General features: G+C 44.8%; 2 protein-coding genes and 1 long non-coding RNA gene across 6 annotated transcripts in view; 2 read left to right on the top strand and 1 right to left on the bottom strand.

Moving 5' to 3' along the window:
• BRD4 (bromodomain containing 4) overlaps window positions 1-17,289 on the bottom strand; it is a 91,017-nt gene extending 73,728 nt beyond the window's left edge. For 3 of the 4 annotated variants that reach the window (XM_028095291.2, XM_028095294.2, XM_028095295.2), the window contains exon 1: window positions 17,065-17,289. The gene's annotated coding sequence lies outside the window, so the exon portion shown is untranslated. Of the gene's footprint in view, window positions 1-16,599; window positions 16,648-17,064 lie in introns of those variants that run through there. The other variant, XM_028095292.2, reaches the window with a different exon arrangement.
• LOC148165141 (uncharacterized) lies at window positions 16,439-17,318 on the top strand. Its single transcript, XM_088023421.1, has 2 exons — window positions 16,439-16,994; window positions 17,050-17,318. Exons 1-2 carry the CDS (start codon window positions 16,439-16,441, stop codon window positions 17,316-17,318), a joined length of 825 nt encoding a protein of 274 aa, XP_087879547.1.
• Window positions 17,319-17,399: 81 nt separating this feature from the next.
• The window catches only part of LOC148165140 (uncharacterized), a 29,009-nt gene continuing 23,165 nt past the window's right edge, over window positions 17,400-23,243 (top strand). Inside the window, exon 1 of the long non-coding RNA XR_015766436.1 lies at window positions 17,400-17,668. This is a non-coding gene — a long non-coding RNA (uncharacterized LOC148165140). The remainder of the gene's footprint in view (window positions 17,669-23,243) is intronic.

Raw genomic sequence — 23,243 nt, 5'->3', positions numbered from 1 at the left:
AAGAAGTAAAAGCGTTTGAAACTACTTCAATTCTGCAAGGCTGAAAAGGAATTTGTTACAATCAGAAAGACAGATAACAACAAGTGTTGACAGGGATGGAGGGAAACTGGAACCTTCATGCATTGCTGACAGGAATGTAAAAATAGGGCAGCAACTTTGGAAAGCAGTCCGCAGTTCCTGGAAAGATTAAGCATAGTTACCATATAAGGAGGAAGTTTCACCCCAAGCTATATACTCAAAGGAAAGGAAAACACATCTACACAAAAATTTGCATGTGAAACTTCAGAGTAGCATTTTTCATAAGAACCAAAAAGCAGAAACTGACACGTCCATGAACTGATGAATGGATGGTCCCGTTTATAAGAATGTGACCAGATTTTCCGAAAAAGGAAAAATCAAAATCTCGGGTGCCTGGGTGCATCAGTCGTTAAGCATCTTGCCTTCGGCTCAGGTCATGATCCCAGGGTCCCAGGATCGAGCCCCCTGCTGGGCTCCTTGCTCAGCGGGAAGCCTGCTTCTCCCTCTCCCACTCCCCCTGCTTGTGTTCCCTCTCTCGATGTCTGTCAAATGAACAAATAAAAATCTTAAAAAAAAACCTAAGCTGCTTCCTTTTGGGGGAGCAAGCTGTCTAGTTTATTTATCCTAAGGCTCTATGCTCACCTTCCAAGGACAGGTGGCATTTGATGCTTCTTGCACTGGACGGGAGGGAGGATGAAGCAATCCAAGTTGTCCAGGCATAAGTCACAGGACACAGAATGCAGGAAAAGGCAGAGCCTGCCAAGATTGATGCTGGAAGCACCTCTCACCTCTGCTACATCTATCTGATCATGAGTTGGGTAAGGGCCATCCCACTTAAAGGATTTCAAACGTTAAGCTGCTCTGGTCGCATTTGGAGGCAATGCATGGAGAAATGTTAAGTTACAGTGATTCTGGGAGCCTTTTCAGATTACACTAGCTGAAATGAAAACATGAGTCAAGCTACTTGCCATGGAAAATGTCGTTAGTGGGTTGGGTTAAGAAGCCAAGGCTGTGGGGTAACTGACAGGATAAGATCCTAGGAATGGGTGGAGCCCACTGCATTTGCAACCAGTCACATATTTTTTTTTTTAGGCTGCCTTGAAAGACACCTGGCTGGACAGGGGACCCCCGGCTGAACCATCTCCCTCCTTGTACCCTTGTGTCCACTTTTCACAGCTGACTAATAAAAATCCCAGATCAGTTTCAGCATGCAAAGAGGACATGGGAATTTTGTAGCAGGCTTCTGCATCCAAGTTCTAAATTGAAACTTGTGTTCAGGGATGCCGGGGTGGCTCAGCAGGTTAAGCGCCTGCCTTCAGCTCAGGTCATGATCCCAGGGTACTGGGATGGAGTCCTGAGTCAGGCTCCCTGCGCAGCAGGGAGACTGCTTCTCCCTCTCCCTCTGCCCTGCTGCTCTGACAAACAAATAAATCTTAAAAAAAAGAAAAGAAACCTGTGTTCAAAAGTAGGCAAGTAGCTATTTGCAAACCCAGGTTCATTTCATTGCAGCACTATTCGTAACAGCCAAGAAGGGGAAGCAATCCCAATGTCCATCAACATACGACTGGATTAAGAAAATGTGGTATGCACAACAGAGGGCGCCTGGGTGGCTCAGTTGGTTAAGCAACTGCCTTCGGCTCAGGTCATGATTCTGGAGTCTAAGGATCGAGTCCCACATTGGGCTCCCTGCTCAGCGGGGAGTCTGCTTCTCCCTCTGACCCTCCCCCCTCTCATGCTCTCTCAGATAAATAAACTCTTTCAAAAAAATAAGTATGTACAAGATATTTTCTTTTTTTTTAAAAAGAGTTTATTTATTTGACAGAGGGATACACGGCAAGAGAGGGAACACAAGCAGGGGGAGTGGGAGAGGGAGAAGCAGGCTTCCCGCCGCGCAGGGAGCCCGATGCGGGGCTTGATCCCAGGACCCTGGCATCATGACCCGAGCCGAAGGCAGATGCTTAATGACTGAGCCACCCAGGCGCCCCAACAATAGGATATTTTCTGCCTTAAAAAAGGAAATCCTCTCATATGTAACAACGTGGAAGACATTTGCTAAGTGAAATAGGCTGTGACAAAGGGCAAATACTGCATGATTCCATTTATGTGAGGTATCTAAAACAGTCAAACTTTTGGAAACAGAAAGTAGTTATGTTGCCAAGGGGCTGGAGGGAAGGGGAAAGAGAGAGCTGTTAAATGGAGTTTCAGTTTTGCAAGACGAAAAAGTTCTAGAGATCTATTGCAAAACAACGTGCAGATACTTAAAAACATTAGGATGATAAACTTTTTATGTTTTTTTTTGGGGGGGGGAAGGCGGATGGCTTCACCACAGATTCCTCACCTCAGAAATGGAGATGACTGTCCCTCACAAGGCTGGTGTAAGTGTCAAATGGGATGCAACAGAAAATGAGTGCTCAATAAACTCTATTAATTATACTATTAATAAGTTATGATTTGGTATTAACTGCACATTTCATAATGCAGTCACAGAGTAAACCCAATGGGCCTTGAGGTCTGGTCTGCAGCGCACTAACACAAGCTCTGTGGGCAGGCTTCATCCACCTGGTTCAGCTGACTCAATTCAGGCAGACCCACCAATGGCACTTTCTATAACCACAGCTCAGGCTTCAGTCCCTGCTTCAGGCTTTCTTCACATTCTCCACACCCAAAGATAATGGGCCAAATGCACCAGCCCTCCCACAAAGCTCTGCTCACAAAATGGGGGAGGAGGGAGATATATGGAATGAATGAAATGAAAGCTGTTAGATAAAGCAAATTCCAAGGAGGAGCAGGGAATTTTCTAGGCCATAAAAACAGAAAGGCAGAGATTGGAGAATACCATACTTACCTAGGTAACTGGAGTTCGCTCCACAATGGATAGTTTTCAAAGGAAAAGCCCTTTCCCTGAGCTGATGAAGGTTAATTCTTCACCTGAGTTCTTAGGCTATGCAGGCTTGGCTTTCTCTAGCCTGGAACCTTGCTGGGACTCCATTTCCAACCTCCTGTGGGAATGGGAGCAAGGTACTTGCCCTTCTCCACAAATCAGGATTCAGTTCCTGACTGTCCTCTCACTCTACTTGTAGCCCCAGGCCCCTCCTTCTCTCTCCACAGAATCCCAGAAGACCTCGCCTACCCTCCCGGCAATGCCCAAAGTCCCCACTTCCGGCCTAGGTCTGCCCCTGCATTCCAGAACTGCACTCCACCTGCCTACAAGGCAGTTTCAACCACAAGCACCAGGGGACTAAAATAAGCCTATCTTCTCTAAAACCTCTCAAATCAGGCACACTTTTCACATGGTGATAGCGGCTACAGTACTGGATGGATAATTCAGCAACTCAAGATTTTCCAGTACTGCAGGAGTTCCACAGGACAGCACTGCTTTAAAAACTGTGTAGGTCACAGGGCACCTGGCTGGCTCAGTCGGAAGAGCATGTGACTTTTGATCTTAGGGTTGTGAGTTCAAGTCCCACGGGTAGGTCACTGTAAAGTAAGATCCAACCTGGACCCTGAAAGATGGGAGGACGGTGTCTAGAAAAAGCGAAGAATCAAAGACATGGGACAGCAGTCTGTCACAGAAGCTAGGGCCCAGAGTACCACAGGATGGCAGTTTGGGTTTTAGCCTATATGCAGTGGGGTTTTAGAGCAGCAGGACAATTTTGCTGCAATAAATCTAGTACATTTTGATCATATTCCAACTAGCTTACTAGTCTAGTTTTTAGCTTTGCATGAAGCCTATTTAACCACTTGTACCATTTTCTCTTGACTGGATTTTTCTCACAGCTACTCAGAGCCAAACTCTTACTCAATGAGATCATTTGTCATCTTACAAAGTCAAAGAAAGGTTTTCAAAGAAAAATGATCTGTTTCTTCAGAGCACTCTTATTAAATAAATTACCACCTTTCTAGCACTGAGCCACTGCCCACCACTGGACATATTAGGACCCCTTAAACACTTGCCTCACTCTGCCCCCAGTCATACTTTAATTGTACATGGCATACAGACATGGAAAATACCTTTATTCACCACTGAATCTTCACTGCACACACAGAATATAGATAGCACAGTGCCTGATTACCTAGTAAATCCTACACACACCCTGGCAGAATTTGGCCTGTTTGCTTCAGGCAGGAAATTCCCTTTAAACAAGAGTCCCTAAGTGGGAAATAAGCACCTATGAGCTGGAACTCAATTGCACCCTATAATAAGTGGCACTTTGAGACACAGAGACTCACCATAATCCTAAGAGATCGTCCAGTTCACACCCCTGCTTTAACAAGCCTGGGGCACAGAGGCTAAAGATGAAGTTTACTCCAGCTTACTGACTGCCCAAACTCCATCTTCTGTATTTAGACTTTCACTGGAATAGCAAGGAAAAAATGGAGGTGAAACCAAGGCAGGTGAAGTTTAATTCCACTCAGGTAAATTTCTTCATGAGACTCCTCAGGAGAGTAGCACTGCATTTAATGACCAGATGCCCAGATGAAAAGAGGATCTGCCCAGCCAGAGTAATGACCCTCCTCTGACCATTCCCCACCCCACTGAGTGCCTCCAAGGGACAGGTGCTTGCTTGCAGAACAGTCCAGATCTCCACCCGGGCCTCAGCTGTCCTCAGATGGACCAGCCAAAATGCCAGCTCCTTTCCTATGCTCACAGCTGCAAGGTCTCTCTTCCTTCAGAGTGGCCAGCCTATACCTCTCAGAAAGCACTCCCGCAGTCTACCTTGTACACATTACGTACCATCTTAACCATCTACACGTGGCAGATTCCCTCCTTCCACAGTTTGTAGAACAGAAGTCAAGAGCATGTGGGAGGTGCCTGGCTGGCTCATTTGGTGGAACATGCAACTCTTGATCTCGGGGTTTTAAGTTCAAGCCCCATGTTGGGTGTAGAGATTACTTAAAAATAAAATCTTGGGAAAAAAAGAGAGAGCACGTGGACTCTGGAGCCAGGTGCTGCCTTTCATCCCTGCTCAAGTGAGTGAGCTCTCTGGGTGTCAGCTTCCTTTTCCAAAATGGAGATGATACTAGTACCCAGTTAGTAAGGCTGTTTTCTTAAGACTTAAGGAAAACATAGGAGCCTTTCTTAGAAATCTAGCACCTGGGTCACAGTAACCACTCAAATACTCACTAAACAGAGTGCTCATAAACATATGCTCAAGCTTCCCATCTGGGGAAACAGTGAGAAAGAAGAGACCCACACTGCAGCTCCATACATTAAGGATGACAGACAGCCAGGTGACTCATGTTCGACTTCACTATTTCAAAATAGGCAAACAGTAACAGAGAAAAAAAAACCCATACATTCAGAAAAGACAGTTCTACCCTTTACAGGAAACCTTTTCACAAACAGTCATGAATCAAAAATAAGCACTGCCTCAAGGTGAACAAAGGGAACATGGGGGTCTGGAAGGCAAGCGGAAAGAGCCACAGGCTAGGGAGGGCATTCAGCCCTCGCAAGGACAAGGGAAGGATGCTCACACAGGGTTTCCAAAGCAAACAGGCCTGGAGATGTCCTGAGAGAGGACCCTGAAGACAGGCCAACTAAACTACAGGCTGCATGTGCTACGACTCAAAAGGGCTCCAACACTGGTAACTCAAAACTGCATTCCTGGGATTACAAAGATGCGTGTTATGATTCTGAAATAGATGAACAAAAGGTGGTGTTATTTCAGACAGCTAATCTGTCAGCTCAATTGTTTCCTAGTGTCAAAAGGAAAACAAATGAAGACACATACACATGACTTTCTTACTTAGCAGCTTTTTATAACTGAAAGCACTTGAGCACCAAGTAATTTTCAACAAAGATTATAAATGAAAACAACCTACACATGGATGGCACCACCTTTTACAAAACTCTTCCATGTGCCCTATCTTGCTTGTTTCTCTTAATTACAGAATAGAAAGGGGAAACTGCTCAAGCAACAAAAATCATGCCTGTACAGTAAGATTGTAATTCAACTGAGCAGAATGGGATTAAGTAAAGCCAACACCAACAGTAAATGAGTGAAATATCCATCAGCACATAACAAGTTTAATCTTCGAACTTCAGAGATTAACGAGGAGAAAGGGACTTTTTAATACACACTATTCTTAAAAGTAACAGGATCTTTTCCATCCTCCAACTCTGCCCCAATTACAGAAGTATGAATTATGGTATTGTGTTTCCTATTCTTTCCACCACACAGGCATGTGGGGAGAGACAGCAGAGTGGCATCATGCTCCACACATGGAGTAGCATGTTCGTATTCCTAAGCATTAACATTATGCTGAAGAATGATACTTTGCCATCCCACAAGTTCTATCTCCCTCAGCGTGTAGTTCTAATGTATGCATGAAGAGCAGGCACTAAATCACAATAGGGACCTACAGCCATAATTCTAAGTCTACCCACATCTAACCCCACCAAATGACAGGCTAGCTAATGGCCCACTGGGTTACCTTCTGCAGCAAAAGCTCCAGGCCAACACCAAATCCTGAAGACAGTTTTACGAACAGTGGCAACTTCAGTGAACAAAACCTCTCTTCCTCTGCAGGAACTGATAGGCCCATTCTGACATTCCTCATGCCCAGGAAAGAAAACAAGCTGGAAAAGAGGGGGTGCCTTGGGCAGGTTTGTACCACTGCTGACACTCATAGTAACAGCTCTATAAAACCCTCTGGAGCATTTTACAAGGTCAAACCAAAATGGATGCTCCACACTGTTTCCATGTCATAAGTTTGTAAGTGTCTGTCTGCAACAAGCAGGCTACCTGCAAAAAGGAAAAGTCTTCAAAACCACCAAGAGCTTCTCGAAGTAAAATTCAGGAAATTCATTTTAGTACATGCTCCTTGGATGGGCTCTGGTTCATGAGAACCATCCTCCGCCAACTGTTCTATGTTCACGCATATGCATTTTTTTCTGGAGAAAGGACCCATAGCATTCGTCACATTCTCAAGATGACCTCTGACCTCCCCTCAAGAACTGAAGCTCTAGTGAGAAACAGGGCTGGTCTCATCCTTGGCCACTGGATCCTCAATTATTCCAAGCTCTTTAAAGGACTGAATAAATCCAACAGCAAGAACTGTAGGAAAATGATTACTCTAGCAGTGCTTAACACTTGTTTTTGATTATGGAAATAAATCTGAGTAGACTTTCTGTAATACTAGAGGAATGTCAAGCAGCAGACTTTACAAGAACTTAAGTACAGAAACAGCTTAGCAAATGGCAAAATTACAACTGTAGTTTTCACAGGCATGGACAAAAGATGAACCCAGTCTACTGAAATATTCTCCATTACAATTCCATTCATACATACAGGCATTTACTGGTCTCCTTTCCAAGTCTTGCCCTGTGCTTCCTCAATGTTACAGGCCCATCACACCCCTGTGCTTCTTGAGGGCTGTTTTTCTGGCCAAAATGACCCTATCATCACTGGTGACCTGAGTCCTCTCGCTCCACCAAAAGAGACACTGAGACTTGGGCTTGACCCCTCTCACAGCTCCCCACAGAGGCTCCCTCTGTACCCAGCACCCGGTAAAATAGACCATTTAATCCTCTACCAAAGGACTGGGAATACATAATTCTTAACCATCTTCACTTTACCCTTTTCTTGAGTTACTCACTCGAAGCTCATTTTAATTCTGGTTTATGACTTAGTATGGAAAATTAGCTTCCCTTTCAGTCATCCAAAATTTCTTGCTTCCAGTCAAGGGGCACACTACTAGTGAAAGTCAGACTGCTCAACCAAAGTAAATTCACCTAGCATGCCTCATAATGATGAACAAGATGCTGCTGGAGCTATTATTTGGGTTGAGCAACTGGAAAGCAGAGATGGGCTACAGGTCCCATGTTTGAGGCAAGGTGGTTTGGCATTCCCATTCTGTACAAGGTCAGTGATGGGCATTGATGCAAGTCAGAGTCTTCTGCCATCAGACAGCATGACCTGGGAAGACTCAATCTTGACCTTAACATCGGTATATCAGAGATAGGTAACAAGCTCCGAGGTCCCTGTTTGAGACCCACTCGACTTCTTGTCACATCATCCAACAGAGTTCCCTTCTAGCAGTTTTAAATTAGTTATTTATATCAGAAAGACCTAACCAATAAAACTATTTCCAGAGAGAGAGAAACTAGAAATGTGGAAGGACAGTTTCTGAGAATAAAGGACAGGTAGTTTGCCTCACACACTTGAAGAGATAAAAGGTCCCAAATGGAATCACTTGTGCTAAGCCCCACAGTCACCAAACTGAGACTTAATACCTAATTATGGTTTCAACTTCTCCCAGGAGTGGAATTTTAAACCAGTCAATCTGGAATTACCTGGTCAGCACTAGTGAGGTAATCTGCCCAACAGACCCCAGCCCCTAAAGGAAGGTGACCTTGCCTAAAACAATCTGCTCTTCACTGTAACTTCCTCCTCCTGCCCCCTTCTGCCTGTAAAAAGCTTTCATTTTATACAGCTCTTTGGAGCTCCTTTCTATTTACTAGGTGAGATGCTGCCCAATTCATGAATCACTGAATAAAGTCAACTAAGATCTTTAAAATTTACTCGGTTGATTTTCTTTTTAAACACACACACACAAAACACTCTTTATATACTTGTTTTGTCTGTTGCAGACTGACAACTTTCACCAATACAGGCTTCCTCAACTCCCCCACCCATTCCAGCCCCTACAGAGAGGACTCAGCAAGCAGTGGGTACAAGGAAGAAAAAAAACTGAAGAGCAATGCAATTCACCTGCTACTAAAAAGCATATACAGGAGTCACCCTCAGACAAGTGGGGAAGAAATAGATTGCAATAAAGCTAAGATGTAGGTACCATCAAGGTACCTACAGTTACAAGTGAGTGGATATCTAAAACAATGTTATTTCACACTGTTCTGACAGAGCCCACGGTAAGATACACGTTTTATCATATACACAGCAATATGTAAAGTCCAAGTAAAGATTTTATGAAATACTCTTCAATGTGCGACACTCTTTGATGTTACTTTTCCCCTTAAACAATGATTGCAACCCTTAAGTTCATGTCATTACTCTCAGTCTAAAAAAAGATATAAAACAATAATGACTTTTTTTTTTTTAAAGATTTTATTTATTTATTTGACAGAGAGAGACAGTGAGAGCAGGAACACAAGCAGGGGGAGTGGGAGAGGGAGAAGCAGACTTCCCGCGGAGCAGGGAGCCCGATGTGGGACTCGATCCCAGGACCCTGGGATCATGACCTGAGCCAAAGGCAGAGGCTTAACAACTGAGCCACCCAGGCACCCTAGAATGACTTTCTTTTAAAAATCTAGATTCTGGTCTAAGTTCTTTGGAGCCCAAACCTATTACCCCATTTTACATGAGAAACTGCGACTCGGGAGGGTATGTGACTGGTCCAACGCAAGTACAGTGTGCCCCTGTACCCAGTTCTCATGCATACACATGCACACACCTGCATACGTACCTATTTATGTACGTACAGACACACACACACACACGCAGTGCTAGCAGGTTCCACACTCCATGCAGTTCTCCTGTTTCAACCCTCACATTAACAATCTGCTCCCACCAAATATAGGTTTCCCCAAAAACAATGAAAAATGTTTCAAGTGTAAAATCCCCAAACTGATCTCACACTCTTCCTTTTTCTTTATTCTTAAAACACAAAACAATCTCAAAGGTCAACTTGCCCACAAATGTGTATGTTATTGCCCGGGTACGACAAGCGAGGACATTAGCCACCTACAAGGACATAGGAATTACTAATTCCTGTTTCTGGAAATTGCATAATACCAAGCCCAACACCTCTCCCTTGGCAATGCTTCCAGTGTGCCAGTGCCTCTTGACTTGACAGCAACAAGGAACAAATACGGACTTTTAGTCTTAAATGGAACCAAAACAAGGAAGGTGACCACATGCGAAGTAGAGTCTGGACAGCTTTTCTCAAAGCCCTTCAGGCAAAGCAAGCACTCCCTTCAGACCCTACTAATCCAAATACAATACAGATGTGAGCCCTCCCTCCCCTGCACCTTCTGGCCACCTGCCAACCCTCAGGTATACATATTCCACTTCACAAATAAGGAAACTGAGGTCTAGAGAGATTATGTAAATCACCTGCGGTCAAGACCAGAAGGGGCGGGGCTTGAACGCTGAGAGTGGACTCCACAGTTCTCCCTTTCCAGTTACACAGCTCCAACCAAGCCTGCTCTCCACAGCCCAAAGACCTAGAACTTCCTACATTGGGCAGAACAGGCCAATACTTGTCAAGAAAAAGATCACAGAATAGCCTATACTTAGGACGAACTAAAAAAAGTCTTTGTAAGTATGTCACAGATCAAAAAGAAGAAATGGCATATTCATTTTTTTTTTAAGACTTTATTTGTCAGAGAGAGAGGGAGAGAGAGACAGAGAGTAAGCACAAGCAGGGGGAGCGGCAGGCAGAGGGAGAAGCAGACTCCCCACGAAGCAAGGAGCCGGATGCGGAACTCGATCCCAGGGCCCTGGGACGATCTGAGCCAAAGGCAGCTGCTTAACGGAGACTGAGCCACCCAGGCATCCCAAAATGGCATATTCATTCGAACAGTTAATTTGCAGTTAAATGCTCAGATCTGGCTGATCTCCGAAAGTTATTCTCCAATTGGGTTTAACACAAACAAAAAACACCTCATATGGCACTGGATCCTAATGGTCCCTAGTAATGGTGACTGACATCAACTGGTTCGTCTGGTCAACAAGGCCCAAAGTCCATTAGTAGGACCTCAGCCTCCCAACCAGGAACTTCACTTTCCCGGCCCATCCACCTGCCTGCCTCTCTTCCAGGGAGAGGCTCATTTGTGACACAAAGCTTCCTGGAGATCAGAATCGTTCTGTCATGCCCAGATGTCAACATAATTCATATTAGGGCCAAAGAAGGTAGGGAAAGATGCTGTGCTTGTGCTCTGGAAAAACCTTAGTCCACCAGCGACTTCTGGCACCATGGCCATTGCCTTTATTCCTATCACCAAGTTTTAATGAAATAGGAAACTTACATATTAGGCCCGAAAATACACCAGGCTACATTTCCTTGCTGGATCATTTCCCCAAATTCTGCAGCCAACATCCCAGAGTGGATGCCCCCAAACCACTGAATTTCCCCTAATCCCATCATCTCTTTTAATCTCAATATCAGATTAAAACAAAGCCTCACTTAAAAAAAAAAATCTCTAATCCCCACTTTAAATCACCTCCTCCACTGGTCTCCATGCACCATTTACTTGGGAAGACAACGACATAGAGGGGATGTCTTCTTAGAAGGCACCTGGCTGACCTTGGTGTCAACTGGTGACATGATTTCTAGGAGTACCAGTTACTGCACCTTCTTAGCCCTCAGGAGCTCTACTCTCATACCTGGCTACTTCTTCCCACTTCTTTTTTTCACCCTGGGCAATGACAGCAAGTAAGTAACTAACCTTGAGAGGGCACCACCTCATTTTACCCTCAGATGAAAAAAAAAGTGAAATTTGCAGGAGGTTGAGAGACAAGCTGAAGGCCACAGAGGTGGCAGTAGGGCCAGGACTCAAACTGGGGTCTGTGTCACACTGGTGGTATCAGTCTTTGAGCAGGCTAGCAAATATGAGACAGGATCAGATGCCAAGAGGCTGCACAAGCCCTCCGCAGTACCCTTCCCCAGAGCGTTCAGTTACCACTGGGTTCCTATCACAGGATCAGGAATTCTGAGACTTGATTTCAGGAAACAAAGTCCAACTCTGGCAGGAGAGAGTAGAAAGGTCAAAGAGCAAGATGTCGAGACACATCTGCTTCTCAGAAGCCTTCAGAACACACTCAAGAGCACATTTTGTTTTTACTCAATTACTTTTTATGGGGAAAAAAATGTTACAAGACACTGTCAAGCTGTAATTGTGGAGAAATGGACATTCATGGAACTTTTCTGGAAAACTAATTTGTTTTTGTTTTTTTTTTTAAGATTTTATTTGACAGAGAGAAAGAGATAGCAAAAGCAGGAATACAAGCAGGGGGAGTGGGAGAGGGAATAGCAAGCTTCCCGCAGAGCAGGGAGCCCGATGCGGGGCTCGATCCCAGGACCCTGGCATCATGACCTGAGCCAAAGGCAGACGCTTAACAACTGAGCCACCCAGGCGCCCCTGGAAAACTAATTTGTATCAAGGTTTAAAAGATGCACACCCCTTGATCTAGTGATTCCCTCCCTAGACATGAAAAAAGAAAACTCGAAAGTCACGTCCAAAAATAGTAGAATTATGGTACAGTCATATGGTAGATTATTAGACAACTATTTAAATAGAGCATCTTGGAAGTTATCGCGTTTTCTTGAAAATTTAAGAGTATAACTTAATTTTGCTGCTCATTAATAGAAAAAATTGCAATACAAACGAGATTAAGGGATAGTTTTTGACAACTTAACATTATGTTAACATTGTTATTTTTCAAATCATTTCAAATGACCACAAACTACTTTTGTTTAGGGAAGGAAAAAAAAAAACAACTTACAATCTCATTTTCAAATGATGGTGGACCCGGGCGCCTGGATGGCTCAGTCGTTGAGCGTCTGCCTTGGGCTCCGGTCATGATCCCAGAGTGCTGGGATCGAGCCCCGCATCGGGCTCCCTGCTCAGCAGGAGGCCTGCTTCTCCCTCTCCCACTCCCCCTGCTTGTGTTCCCTCTCTTGCTGTGTCTCTGTCAAATAAATAAAATCTTAAAAAAAAAAAAAAATGATGGTGGACCAATCAGTGCTATTCCCCCCCTTCAGGGCTGTCAAGAATGCGACAGATGGCTGTTTGCCCTAACTTTGACACTGGACTTAATCTATTTCTTTAGAATGGAACATATCCCATGATTTAAGGTGGGATGTGTGGATTCAGTTTAATGAGTTGTAGCCTGTTTAGACTGAAAAAGAAAATAAAGGGTTTTAACAACTGCCCTTTATAACAGAAGTGTGGAGTGCATCTTCCAGACGGGTTTCTGTGCTTTACCAGCATTTCAAACTGTTCTCTAGGAATGTACAATTTTTAAAAACTAAGTTGGGATCACACCACGCAGACTGTACTACATGCAACATGCTGACATCCTTGTACTTCCATTTCCTCATTTTTTTAAATGGGTACACCCACAGCTCAGCAAGCTTTTCTTTTAACCCCTTGTGAAAGCACCAGAAAATCAAGGCAGTTAAAAAGTCATTGCACATCATCAAATAGTTATGACCCAGCAATTCCACTCCTAAATATCTACCCACAAGAAAATGTCTGCACAAAAACTTGTATATGAATGTTCACAGTGGCCAAAGTGGAAACAACCCAAATATCCACCAACTAATGAATGGATAAATAAAATGTGGCACGGGTTCACATAATGGAATATCATTCAGTTATAAAAAGAATGAAGTACTGATTCATACTATAGTACAATCCTTGAAAACATACTGAAAGAGATCTGACACGAATGGCTATATATTTTACGATTCCTGAAATATCCAGAAGAGACAAATTTATAGAGATAGAGAACAGATTAGTGGTTGCCAGGCATTGGGGGACTGGGCGGGGATGGAGAGCCGCTGCTAATATATAGGGATTTCTTTCTGGAGGGATGTAAATGTCTTAACATTCGTTATGGTGATGGCTGCACAACTCTGAATATACTAAAAACTACTGAATTGTACATTTTAAATTGGGGAACTGTATTGTGTGTGAATTGTATCTGGATAAAGCTGTTATTTCTTTAAAGAAGGGTATTTGGTGGGATTTATTACAGTAACAGTGTAATGATCAAGTTATACACAATTTACATTCAGTAAACATTTGGAGATAAATATGTTAATAAAGAACCCATCAAAGAAAACTCACATGCAAATATCTTTTTGTCTTCCTTTGCACATAGTAAGAGCTCAGGAACTAATCGCTGAAATTGATTGGGCAATCACGTCCACATAAAACCCAAATATTAAAAAGAAAGTGCTTAATGTTAAAAAAAAAGATCAAGTTTTTATTGACAACATGAGATTCACATTAAAGAAATGCTACCCATACATGTTTATTACCCACTTCATCTCCCTCTTAAAATACTTTTCCCAGGCCAGTGTTGAACCACAGCCCAAACCCACTCACCACATTTCAAACTAAGTGGGAAATGTACAGTAGACAATGCACAGAAGCAACTGCATGTCACATTGCCCAGACTATAAATAAGTTCACTGCAATTTCTGGACCTTACCATCCTACTTAAAAGTCGAATTACTTGTAAATCACTACTAACCAATTATATCCCCTCCTAAACATAAGAGGAATTATTTGCATTTGGTATGCCAAATTCTTGCTCAATTATCTTTCCAGTTTGTTCACTCAAAGAATATTTTAGGTGCTCTTCTAGGTGCTGAAGATACAACAGAGAATTAAAATAGGCAAAACCAAGCAAACATAACCCTGCCTGCATGGAACTTACATTCCAGGAAAACAAAACGAAAAATGTAAAATTTTATTTTTTTACAAACTCATGTCTTTTGAATTAAAAATGAACTGTCAGCATTTGCAAGGAATCCCCACACTTCTCACCTTGCAAACATGCAGTCCTCGCTAAACACAAAAGTCACAAACATTTATGAAATATTGGTAGCAATTTCCAATCACAAGCTTTTCTTTCCTTTTTATACACTTGCCGGGAGCATAATGACAAACATGATCTATTTTACAAGTTTATTCCAAATCAGAAATCTAAATACTTTACAATTGTGATAGATGACAATGGTTGTCAAAAGATTTAACAGCCCAGAGTCTTCAAATCATTTAAGTGCCAAATAGTTTTTGCTTTAAATTAAGAACAAGGATTCCAATCTCCTTCTAGATCTGTAAATCTCAAGTCATTCAATAACCTGAATTGTGTAACAGAAAAATACTGCATCCTCCCAACCTCCAAAGACAAAAGTGCAATTTAGTACAAAGATCACAACAACTGGTTCAAAAGGGTAACTTTTGGAAACAAAGTCTAAATTCCTTTAAACAATTCAATAATTTAGTGGAAATTTTACAAAGTGGCCAGTAATTCCCTTGAAATTCTTAGGTAATTCTTTTTCTCCTCACCATCCAAGCTAGGGAAGCTAGTCATATGGGCACCCTGGAACAGTCAACCTATCCCGAAAATGTAGCCACTTTCAAGTTCCGACTTTCATCTGTAGGCAGAACTCCTTATCTTCAGCAAATTGGCTGGGGCTGAATTCTAGCTAGATGTACACAGGTGGGCTCATCTCCTTCCAGTTATGACCAACTAAAGTGATCTTATTAAAGAGACTTACTCCACAGCTTGAGCCCTTAGATACTATGTTTTTTCTACTATGGAAAGGGGTATGGTGGTAACAGGGAAGCAATGACTGCTTGCTTTATTACGAATCATACTTTTCCTTCTAGATTTACTCAACGGAAACCATCTGAGAGGTTTATCTTCCCCAGGATGAAGTTCTGGGGGGAGAAGGGCTTGGTTATCTAGAACACCTTGAATAAAAGATAATCCCCATCCAAATTAAACCAAAAGGAATGTTTTATTACTGGCAAGGTCATAAAAACAGATTTTACCATCCAAAACCTACTTGGAATTGAAAACACATTCATAAATCCTGTTGAATATAGCTTTCTTTACCACTTCCAGACTACAAATTCTAAGGACTAACAACTTAAGAAACTTGACAGCCCCATTCATAAAAACCTCCCAATCATTATTACGGCACCAAAGAGCCACTGCCTTAGAGCTACACTGAGACTTGGTTTTTGTAAATACGGACAGATAGAACCTTCTCAAAGGAAATCAAAGACACTTCAATTCTCACAAAAGACTCCCAGGAAGTCACTTCTTGCATGCAACACACACATAAAAACGAACCCAAAGACCAAGACCATAAACCCCACCAGGCTGCAGAAAACATTAAATGAGTAAACAAACAAAAATAACATTTCAAAAAACAACGCGTGGTCTTGAGTAAATGGGAGGTCAGCCACTCAGCAAAAGCGCATGACTCACCCACGGGCCTGAATGAAGTATTTTCACTGTCCACTACACCAAAGTGGGATTTCCCATTTTCACCCAAGGCCAGGCCTTGGGGGCAGCTCAGTCGGGTAAAGTTGTGCTGCTTCCGTAGGGGCGGGGGGGGGGGGTGTCATTTTATTTCGCTGAATCACAACTCCCCCACATCCCCACCCCAAACCACCACCCCGCACCACACGGCGAACAGACCAGGCCGTGGCAAGGACGCCAGCGAACACCGACCGAGCAAAACAAAGCGCCAAGCGCAGGGTTGCCAGGCCTGGAGTGGGTGGGTAAAGGGGGTCAGGTTCGCCCCACACAGCACCTCTCCCACCCACGGGGGTGTCTCCGGGCAGGTGTGCAGCAGCAGCCTCCTCCCTCCACCTGGGGACCAGCCCCATTCTCCGCAGAGCTCCCGGGACCGCCGGGAAGACGAGGAAATGGGGGCGGGGGCGCGCTGCCCCAGCCCGGGCAGGAGGACCCAGTCGCCGAGGGAGAGCGCGCTGAGCCCGGCCCACGTGAGCGCCGGGGTCGGGGCCGCCCCGGGGACCGAGGTCGGGAAGAGCGGCGCCCGCGGCCACCACGCCAGGCCCGGACTTACCGGGGCCGGGCGCGCCGCGGGCCCCGCGACGGCCGCTTCCTCCTCCTCCTCCTCCTCACTTGACAAAATGGCGGCGGCAGGAAGTGCCGGGCGCCTCGGCCCGCCCCCCGCCCGCCCCCGGCCACCCGCCCCGCCGCGGCACCCGCGCCCCCCGCCCGCGCCCCCGCCCCGCCAGCCGGCCCACGCCAGGGGGCGGCGGCGCCAACGGCCGGGGAGCCGCGAGCGACCCGGCCACTCCGACGCCAACGGCGCAGGCCGGCCCGGCGCAAGCGGCACCGCGCGCGGACGCGGGAGGCCCGCAGGCCCGAGCCCGCGTCGCCTCGGCCTCCCCGCCCCCGCGCCGCGCCGATGGCGTAGGTGCTGGCGCACCGGCCCCATTACGCAATGCAGGTTACGCGGGCCGCGCCGCGGGTCCCGGCCACCCGCCCCGCGCCGCCCGCCGCCCCGAAGGGCACCGGTCCTCACCTGAGACGCTAGGCCGCACGCCGCCCCCGCCGGCCGCCGGCCGCCGCCGCCCCCTCCTCTTCGGGCTGCCTGCGCGGCGCCGGGGCCCGCCCGCCGCGCCCGCCGCTCCCCCGCGCTCACAGGCCCCGCTCGCCTGCGGGCACTGCCGGCAGCCGCCGCCGCCGCAGCCACCGCTTCGGCTCCTAGGCTGCGGGAGAGCAGAACAAACAGCCCTGCCGCCGCCGCCGCCGCCGCCGCCGCCGCCAGCGCACTGACGTCACCACGTACGCTGCGCGCGCGGCCCCGCGCCGCCACCCGGCGTGCGCGCCCCGCGACCGCGCCCGGCGCCGGCGAGCTCTGAAGAGCTAGCAGGCGCGAGGTGACTTGGGGAGGCGGGCGCGCGGGCTTGGGGGGAACCCCTCAGAGGGAGGACGCAGAGATCTGGCCGACCCAGAGAGGGCACCCCCGCGGACGGAGGGGCGTGACCCTGCGGACCAAGGGAGAGGACCGAGGGGAGACCTATCAGACTGAAGGCTGGTACTGAGAGAAAAGATGCGAAGGCAAAGGGAGACGTCCAGAATTTAAGAAGGGTTGCCTGATGAGACCCTCAGCGAGGAGGAGGAAGGTGAGGAGAGACCCCAGAGGCGGACGGCAGAGGCCGAGGAGGGCCCCCGGGTGGGAAGGCGGAAGGGTGTTGAAGGAGGCCGGGACGCTTGGGCCCGTGAGGCGCGACGGGGCGCCGGGCGCAGGGAGAGGGCCGAGGCGACTGCGCGCATGGCCGCGGCGGCTTCTGTTCCGGCCGGCGTCTGTCCGGCCGCTGCGGGTTTGCGAAGGCTGGAAGTGCTGGGCCCGGCCCGCGGCGCTGTCCGCCGGCCGTCCCTCAGCCTGGAGCCTCGAAGACAAGTCAGCTCCACAGAACGAAGGGGTTAAGGCTTAGATCGCTTGCAGTTTAAAATGAAGATTCTGGGGGCGCCTGGCTGGCTCAGTGGGAAGACCCCGCGACGCTGGACCGCGGGGTCGTGAGTTCGAGCCCCACATTGAGCTGACAGCTTACCTTAAAAAAATTAAAATAAAAAAATAAAATGATGGTTCTGTTAAACTTTTCAAATGGGGAAGCAAAAACTTCTTTCCCCTTTGCTTTTATCTTCACTCTTTTAGAACTTTTATTTTTTAAAGATTTTATTTATTATTTTGAGAGAGAGAATCCCAAGCAGACGCCCCACCGAGCCCAGAGGCCCATGCAGGGCTCCATCTCACAACCCTGAGATCATCACCGAGCCGAAATCAGAAGTCCCACGCCCAACCAACTGAGCCACCCAGGTGCCCCACTTTTAGTACTTTTAGTTCCATCTTTTAGAAATCACAAATTCCATTCCTCTAAAAAGTCTAGGTAATTAAAAAATTCCCTGATGGCCCCTTCTTCCACAATAGTATCAATACACTAGCATAGCAAACAGTTTTGTCTATGTCATGGTGTTTGCTCACGCTTCAAAGGCAATCATAAATCACTGATGGGTCCTGAGGAAAGGAAAGACTTAAATTTATCTGTTATTTTAGCAAAGCATGAGATAACAAATAATCAAGTGCAAGAAATAAAGGAAGGGACTGTAACTGGATTATTAGTCAACTTCCTTCTAATCACCTGAAATTTGTGACTGTCTTTTGGCTCCTTGTTTTGCATGGTCAATTTGTGGAAGATGAACAGAAGTGGAAAAAGAGTAAGAAAGTACCCAGGGCTATGTGAATATGGAGTAACAACTTTTTTTCTTTTTAAGGAAACTAGAATGTATCCATTTTAAGCTGTCCTTTCCATGGTTGTCTTCTTGCATTATCTGCTTAATTTATCGTTGTTGCTGATAATGTTTTTGCAAGTAATTTGGAGCTTACAGTTTGCAAGTCACATAATAAAATCTTTCATTTTACTTGAGTGACACTTCATTTAAACAAAACTGTAACATCTAGCTTGATTTACTGGACCAAACTGGAGGGCTCTGGGCTGTTGCTAGAAGTCGATTCCAGCCTGAAGAGAAAATGCAAACTGTAGAGGCAGTTCCAAAAGCTGTTTCCAGAAATCTTTTAGGACAATAATGTCCCATTCTTTTTGTCTTCCATAGTGCAGACCCTAACTCCTTACAGCTTAAACTCAGAAAATGTTTATCCGGTTGAATCAGTTTCATAAAAAGTTTTGTTTTTTAATGGTTCACATAATAAGCCCTTTTTCTCTTGTTATTACTATGTTTCAATACTAAAAACCAGAAGAGATTAATAAAAATATTAAGGAATGAGATACGAAGTACATACTCTAATTCTGAATGGTTTTAAATATGCATTATTCGTTTGAATAAAATAATACATGAAACCATTTTAACTGAACAGTGCAAAAGACTATAGAGGAAAAAATAAAGTATCCCTCTTTAAGTCTTCCCCTCCCTCACCAGAGTAACCACTGTTATCACTTCTATGTGTTTTAGACCTGAGCTGTCTGATAGGACCATACATGGCTATTGAGTGCCCAAATTGAGATGTGCTGTAAGTGTAAAATACACGTTACATTTCAAAGATTTAATAGGAAAAAACATGTAAAATATCTTATTATTTTTTGTATTGATTACATGTTGAAATAATGTTTTATATATTGGATTAAATAAAATTTATTTAATTTTGCCTGTTTCTTTTTACTTATTTATTTTATTTAAAGATTTTATTTATTTGTCAGAGAAAGAGAGAGAGAACACAAGCAAGGGGAGCGGCAGGCAGAGGGAGAAACAGGCTCCCTGCTGAGCAAGGCGCCCGATTTGGGGCTCCATCCCAGGACCCTGGGATCATGACCTGAGCTGAAGGCAGATGCCCAACCTACCGAGCCACCCAGGCATCCCTTGGTCTTTTTTTGTTGTTGTTAAAGTAGAGTTGACACACAATGTTACATTAGTTTCAGGTGTACAACATAGTAGTTCCACAACTCTCTATACACTGTCTAGACTTTTCTATGCATCAGTATGTATCCATAGAAATAGTTGTTACAGAACAAAAGAGAGCATTCTGTACTTGTTAATTTGTAGCATGCTTTTTTTCATTTAATATATTTAATATATCTTAGAAGCCATTCCACATGAGTTCTGCCTAATTGGGAGATAACTGGGAGATGACATACAGTATGTTATCTGATAGCGGTAGATCATAATTTATTTAACTGTTCCCCATTTTGAACATTTAATTCATTGCTAGTTTTTCCAACATAATAGGATTACAATGAACATCCTATACATTTACCATTTTCCTTTCATACTTGCCAGCATTTTCCCATATTAAAAAAAATCTGGGGGGTACCTGGGTGGCTCAGTCAGTTAATCGTCTGCCTTCAGCTCAGGTCGTGATCCCAGGGTCCTGGGATCGAGCCCTGCATTGGGCTCCCTGCTCAGCGGGGAGTCTGCTTCTCCCTCTGCCTGCCGCTCTGCCTACTTACGCTCTCTATCTCTGTGTCAAATAAATAAATAAAATCTTTAAAAAAAAAATCTGGGGAGCGACTGGGTGGCTCAGTTGGGTGAGCGACTGCCTTTGGCTCAGGTCATGATCCTGGAGTCCCGGGATCGGGTCCCACATCGGGCTCCCTGCTCAGCGGGGCGTCTGCTTCTCCCTCTGACCCTCTTCCCTCTCGTGCTCTCTATCTCTCATTCTTTCTCTGTCAAATAAATAAATAAAATCTTTAAAAAAAAGATTAAAAAAATCTGGGATGCCTTGATTGCTCAGTTGGTGGAGCATGCGACTCTTGATCTCAGGGGTGTGGGTTCAAGCCCTACATTGGGTGTAGAGAGCACTTAAAATTTTTTAAAAATCTTTAAAGATGTATTCATGTTTTCTTAAAAGCAAGGATAAATTTATAAACCAGATCAGTTTGGGAAGAGCTGGAGGTGTTTGATTTGTTATGACCTGGACCCATGCCCACTTCGAATGAGAACTTGCCCATGGAGTTACATTCTAAAATTAGGGCCTAGAGATGGTGAGTGACTCACCCAAGATCACACTTTTACACAGTTTAGAAGTCAAATCTCCAGACTCCATGAAAACTACCTGCATTTTTCTCTAGCTCCAAAGTTGACAGTTTTTTCAATATTTGAAAAAAAAGCTGTTGTCAATATGTTGTTTTGTGGGCCAGTCTATAAGATTGCCAATCTTTGCAGCTCTGCCATTGTAGCACAAAAAGCAGCTGTAATTAATATATAAGTGAATGGGTGTGGCTATGTCCCAATAAAATGTTATGTATACTAAAATTAGAACTTCATGCCAAGGGCGCCTGGGTGGCTCAGTTGGTTAAGCGACTGCCTTCGGCTCAGGTCATGATCCTGGAGTCCCAGGATCGAGTCCCGCATCGGGCTCCCTGCTCAGCAGGGAGTCTGCTTCTCCCTCTGACCCTCTTCCCTCTTGTGCTCTCTCTCATTCTCTCGCTCTCAAATAAATAAATAAAATCTTTAAAAAAAAAAAAAGAACTTCATGCCAATTTCAGGAATCACAATATATTCTTTTGATTTTTTCTTTTTTGGAGATTTTATTTGTATATATATAAATTATTGTCATTTATATATTATACATAACTATATAATAAATTATATAGGCCATACATACCATTCTTTGCTGGAAGACTGTACATATACAGACAGCAGTCTAGATTTGTCCCATAGACAGTAGTTTGCTGCTGCCTGCTCTAGACTCTGAAGTCTAGAAAATGGAAATTTCTTTACATTCTACAGAAGCTATTCTGCTTGCATTTTTTTGTTAATTCATTTGTTTTTAGCAGTTTTAGATTTACGTTAAAATTGAGTGGAAAGAACAGAGTTCCCATATACTCCCTTACTTCCCCTCTCCACTTCCCCCATTATTAATATGCATAGTGTGGTACATTTGTTACAGTTGATGAGCCAATATAGATATGTGATTATTAACTGAAGTCCATAGTTTACGTTAGGGGTCACTCTTTGTATTGTATGTTCTAGGAGTTGTTTTTTTAAAGATTTATTTGAGAGAGAAAGAGTGAGCACAAGTGGGCGGGCAGAGGGAGAGGGAGAAGCAGAAACAGACTCCCTGCTGAGCAGGGAGCCCGATGTGGGGCTCGATCCCAGGACTCAGATCATGACCTGAGCCGAAGGCAGATGCTTAATTATCTCAGCCACCCAGGTGCTCCTATTCTATGAATTTTGACAAATGTGTAATGATATGTATGCACCATTATGATTGCCAAATTTTAACTCATAAACTACCTAGGAACAAAAATAAGCTTCAGAGTAGAACACTGCAATTCTGTCAGCCACAAACAGGGGCATGAAAGCCGTAAGGGTAATTTTTAGTCTCTACTACTTCGTTATTTTGTGTTTTGCTGTGTTTTTGCTTAGTTTTGAAGTGTTTGACAAACATCACTCACTGCCACACTCAAAATAATGAGATACTGGAAGACCTAGTATGGAGTGCCATATGATTGCAATTTTAAAAAAAAGAAGGAAGTGATTAAAAAAAAGTTTAAAAGTGGAAAGAAAATGCAGATGTTGCACATGGAATAAAACCACTCAAGAAGGAATGTGGAGGTCAAAGAATGATAGCAGGAGCACTCATATACTGCTCATCATTTGATTGTCATTTTATTTTATTTTTTTAAAAAGATTTTTTATTTATTTGACAGAGAGAGAGCGAGAGAGGGAACACAAGCAGGGGGAGCGGGAGAGGGAGAAGCAGGCTTCCCGCTGAACAGGGAGCCCGATGCGGGGCTCGATGCGGGGCTCAATCCTAGGACCCTGAGATCATGACCCGAGCCAAAGGCAGACACTTGACGACTGAGCCACCCAGGCGCCCCTGGTTCAGTCATTTTAGAAAACAGTTTGGCCTTATCCTGTGAAGTTGAGGCTCTGCATACTCTGTGCCCCACTGATTCCAATCCCTTGGAAACTTGCTGATACGCTGAAGAAGGTTCGGAACAGCTGTGTTCTGAAGGTCCCACCCTGAAGACAAGCCAAATGTTCACCCACGGCAGGATGAATAGATAATAATATGAAGATGAACTAACCACAACCACTTGGGACAACATGGATGAATCTTGCAAACAATGGGAAATCAAAGAAGCAAGGCCCATGTGTGTATGTGATGATTCCATTGCTATGTTGATTTGTAAATCAGAAAAATAGACTGAAGTTTTTGGGGAATTAAAACTATAAGGA

This window comes from Eumetopias jubatus, unplaced genomic scaffold, assembly GCF_037043125.1.
Source record: "Eumetopias jubatus isolate StellerSeaLion01/CBP00866 unplaced genomic scaffold, mEumJub1_p1.0 scaffold_1, whole genome shotgun sequence".
NCBI classification, from domain to species: Eukaryota; Metazoa; Chordata; class Mammalia; order Carnivora; family Otariidae; genus Eumetopias; species Eumetopias jubatus.
This window is presented reverse-complemented; position numbering and strand designations above follow the sequence as displayed.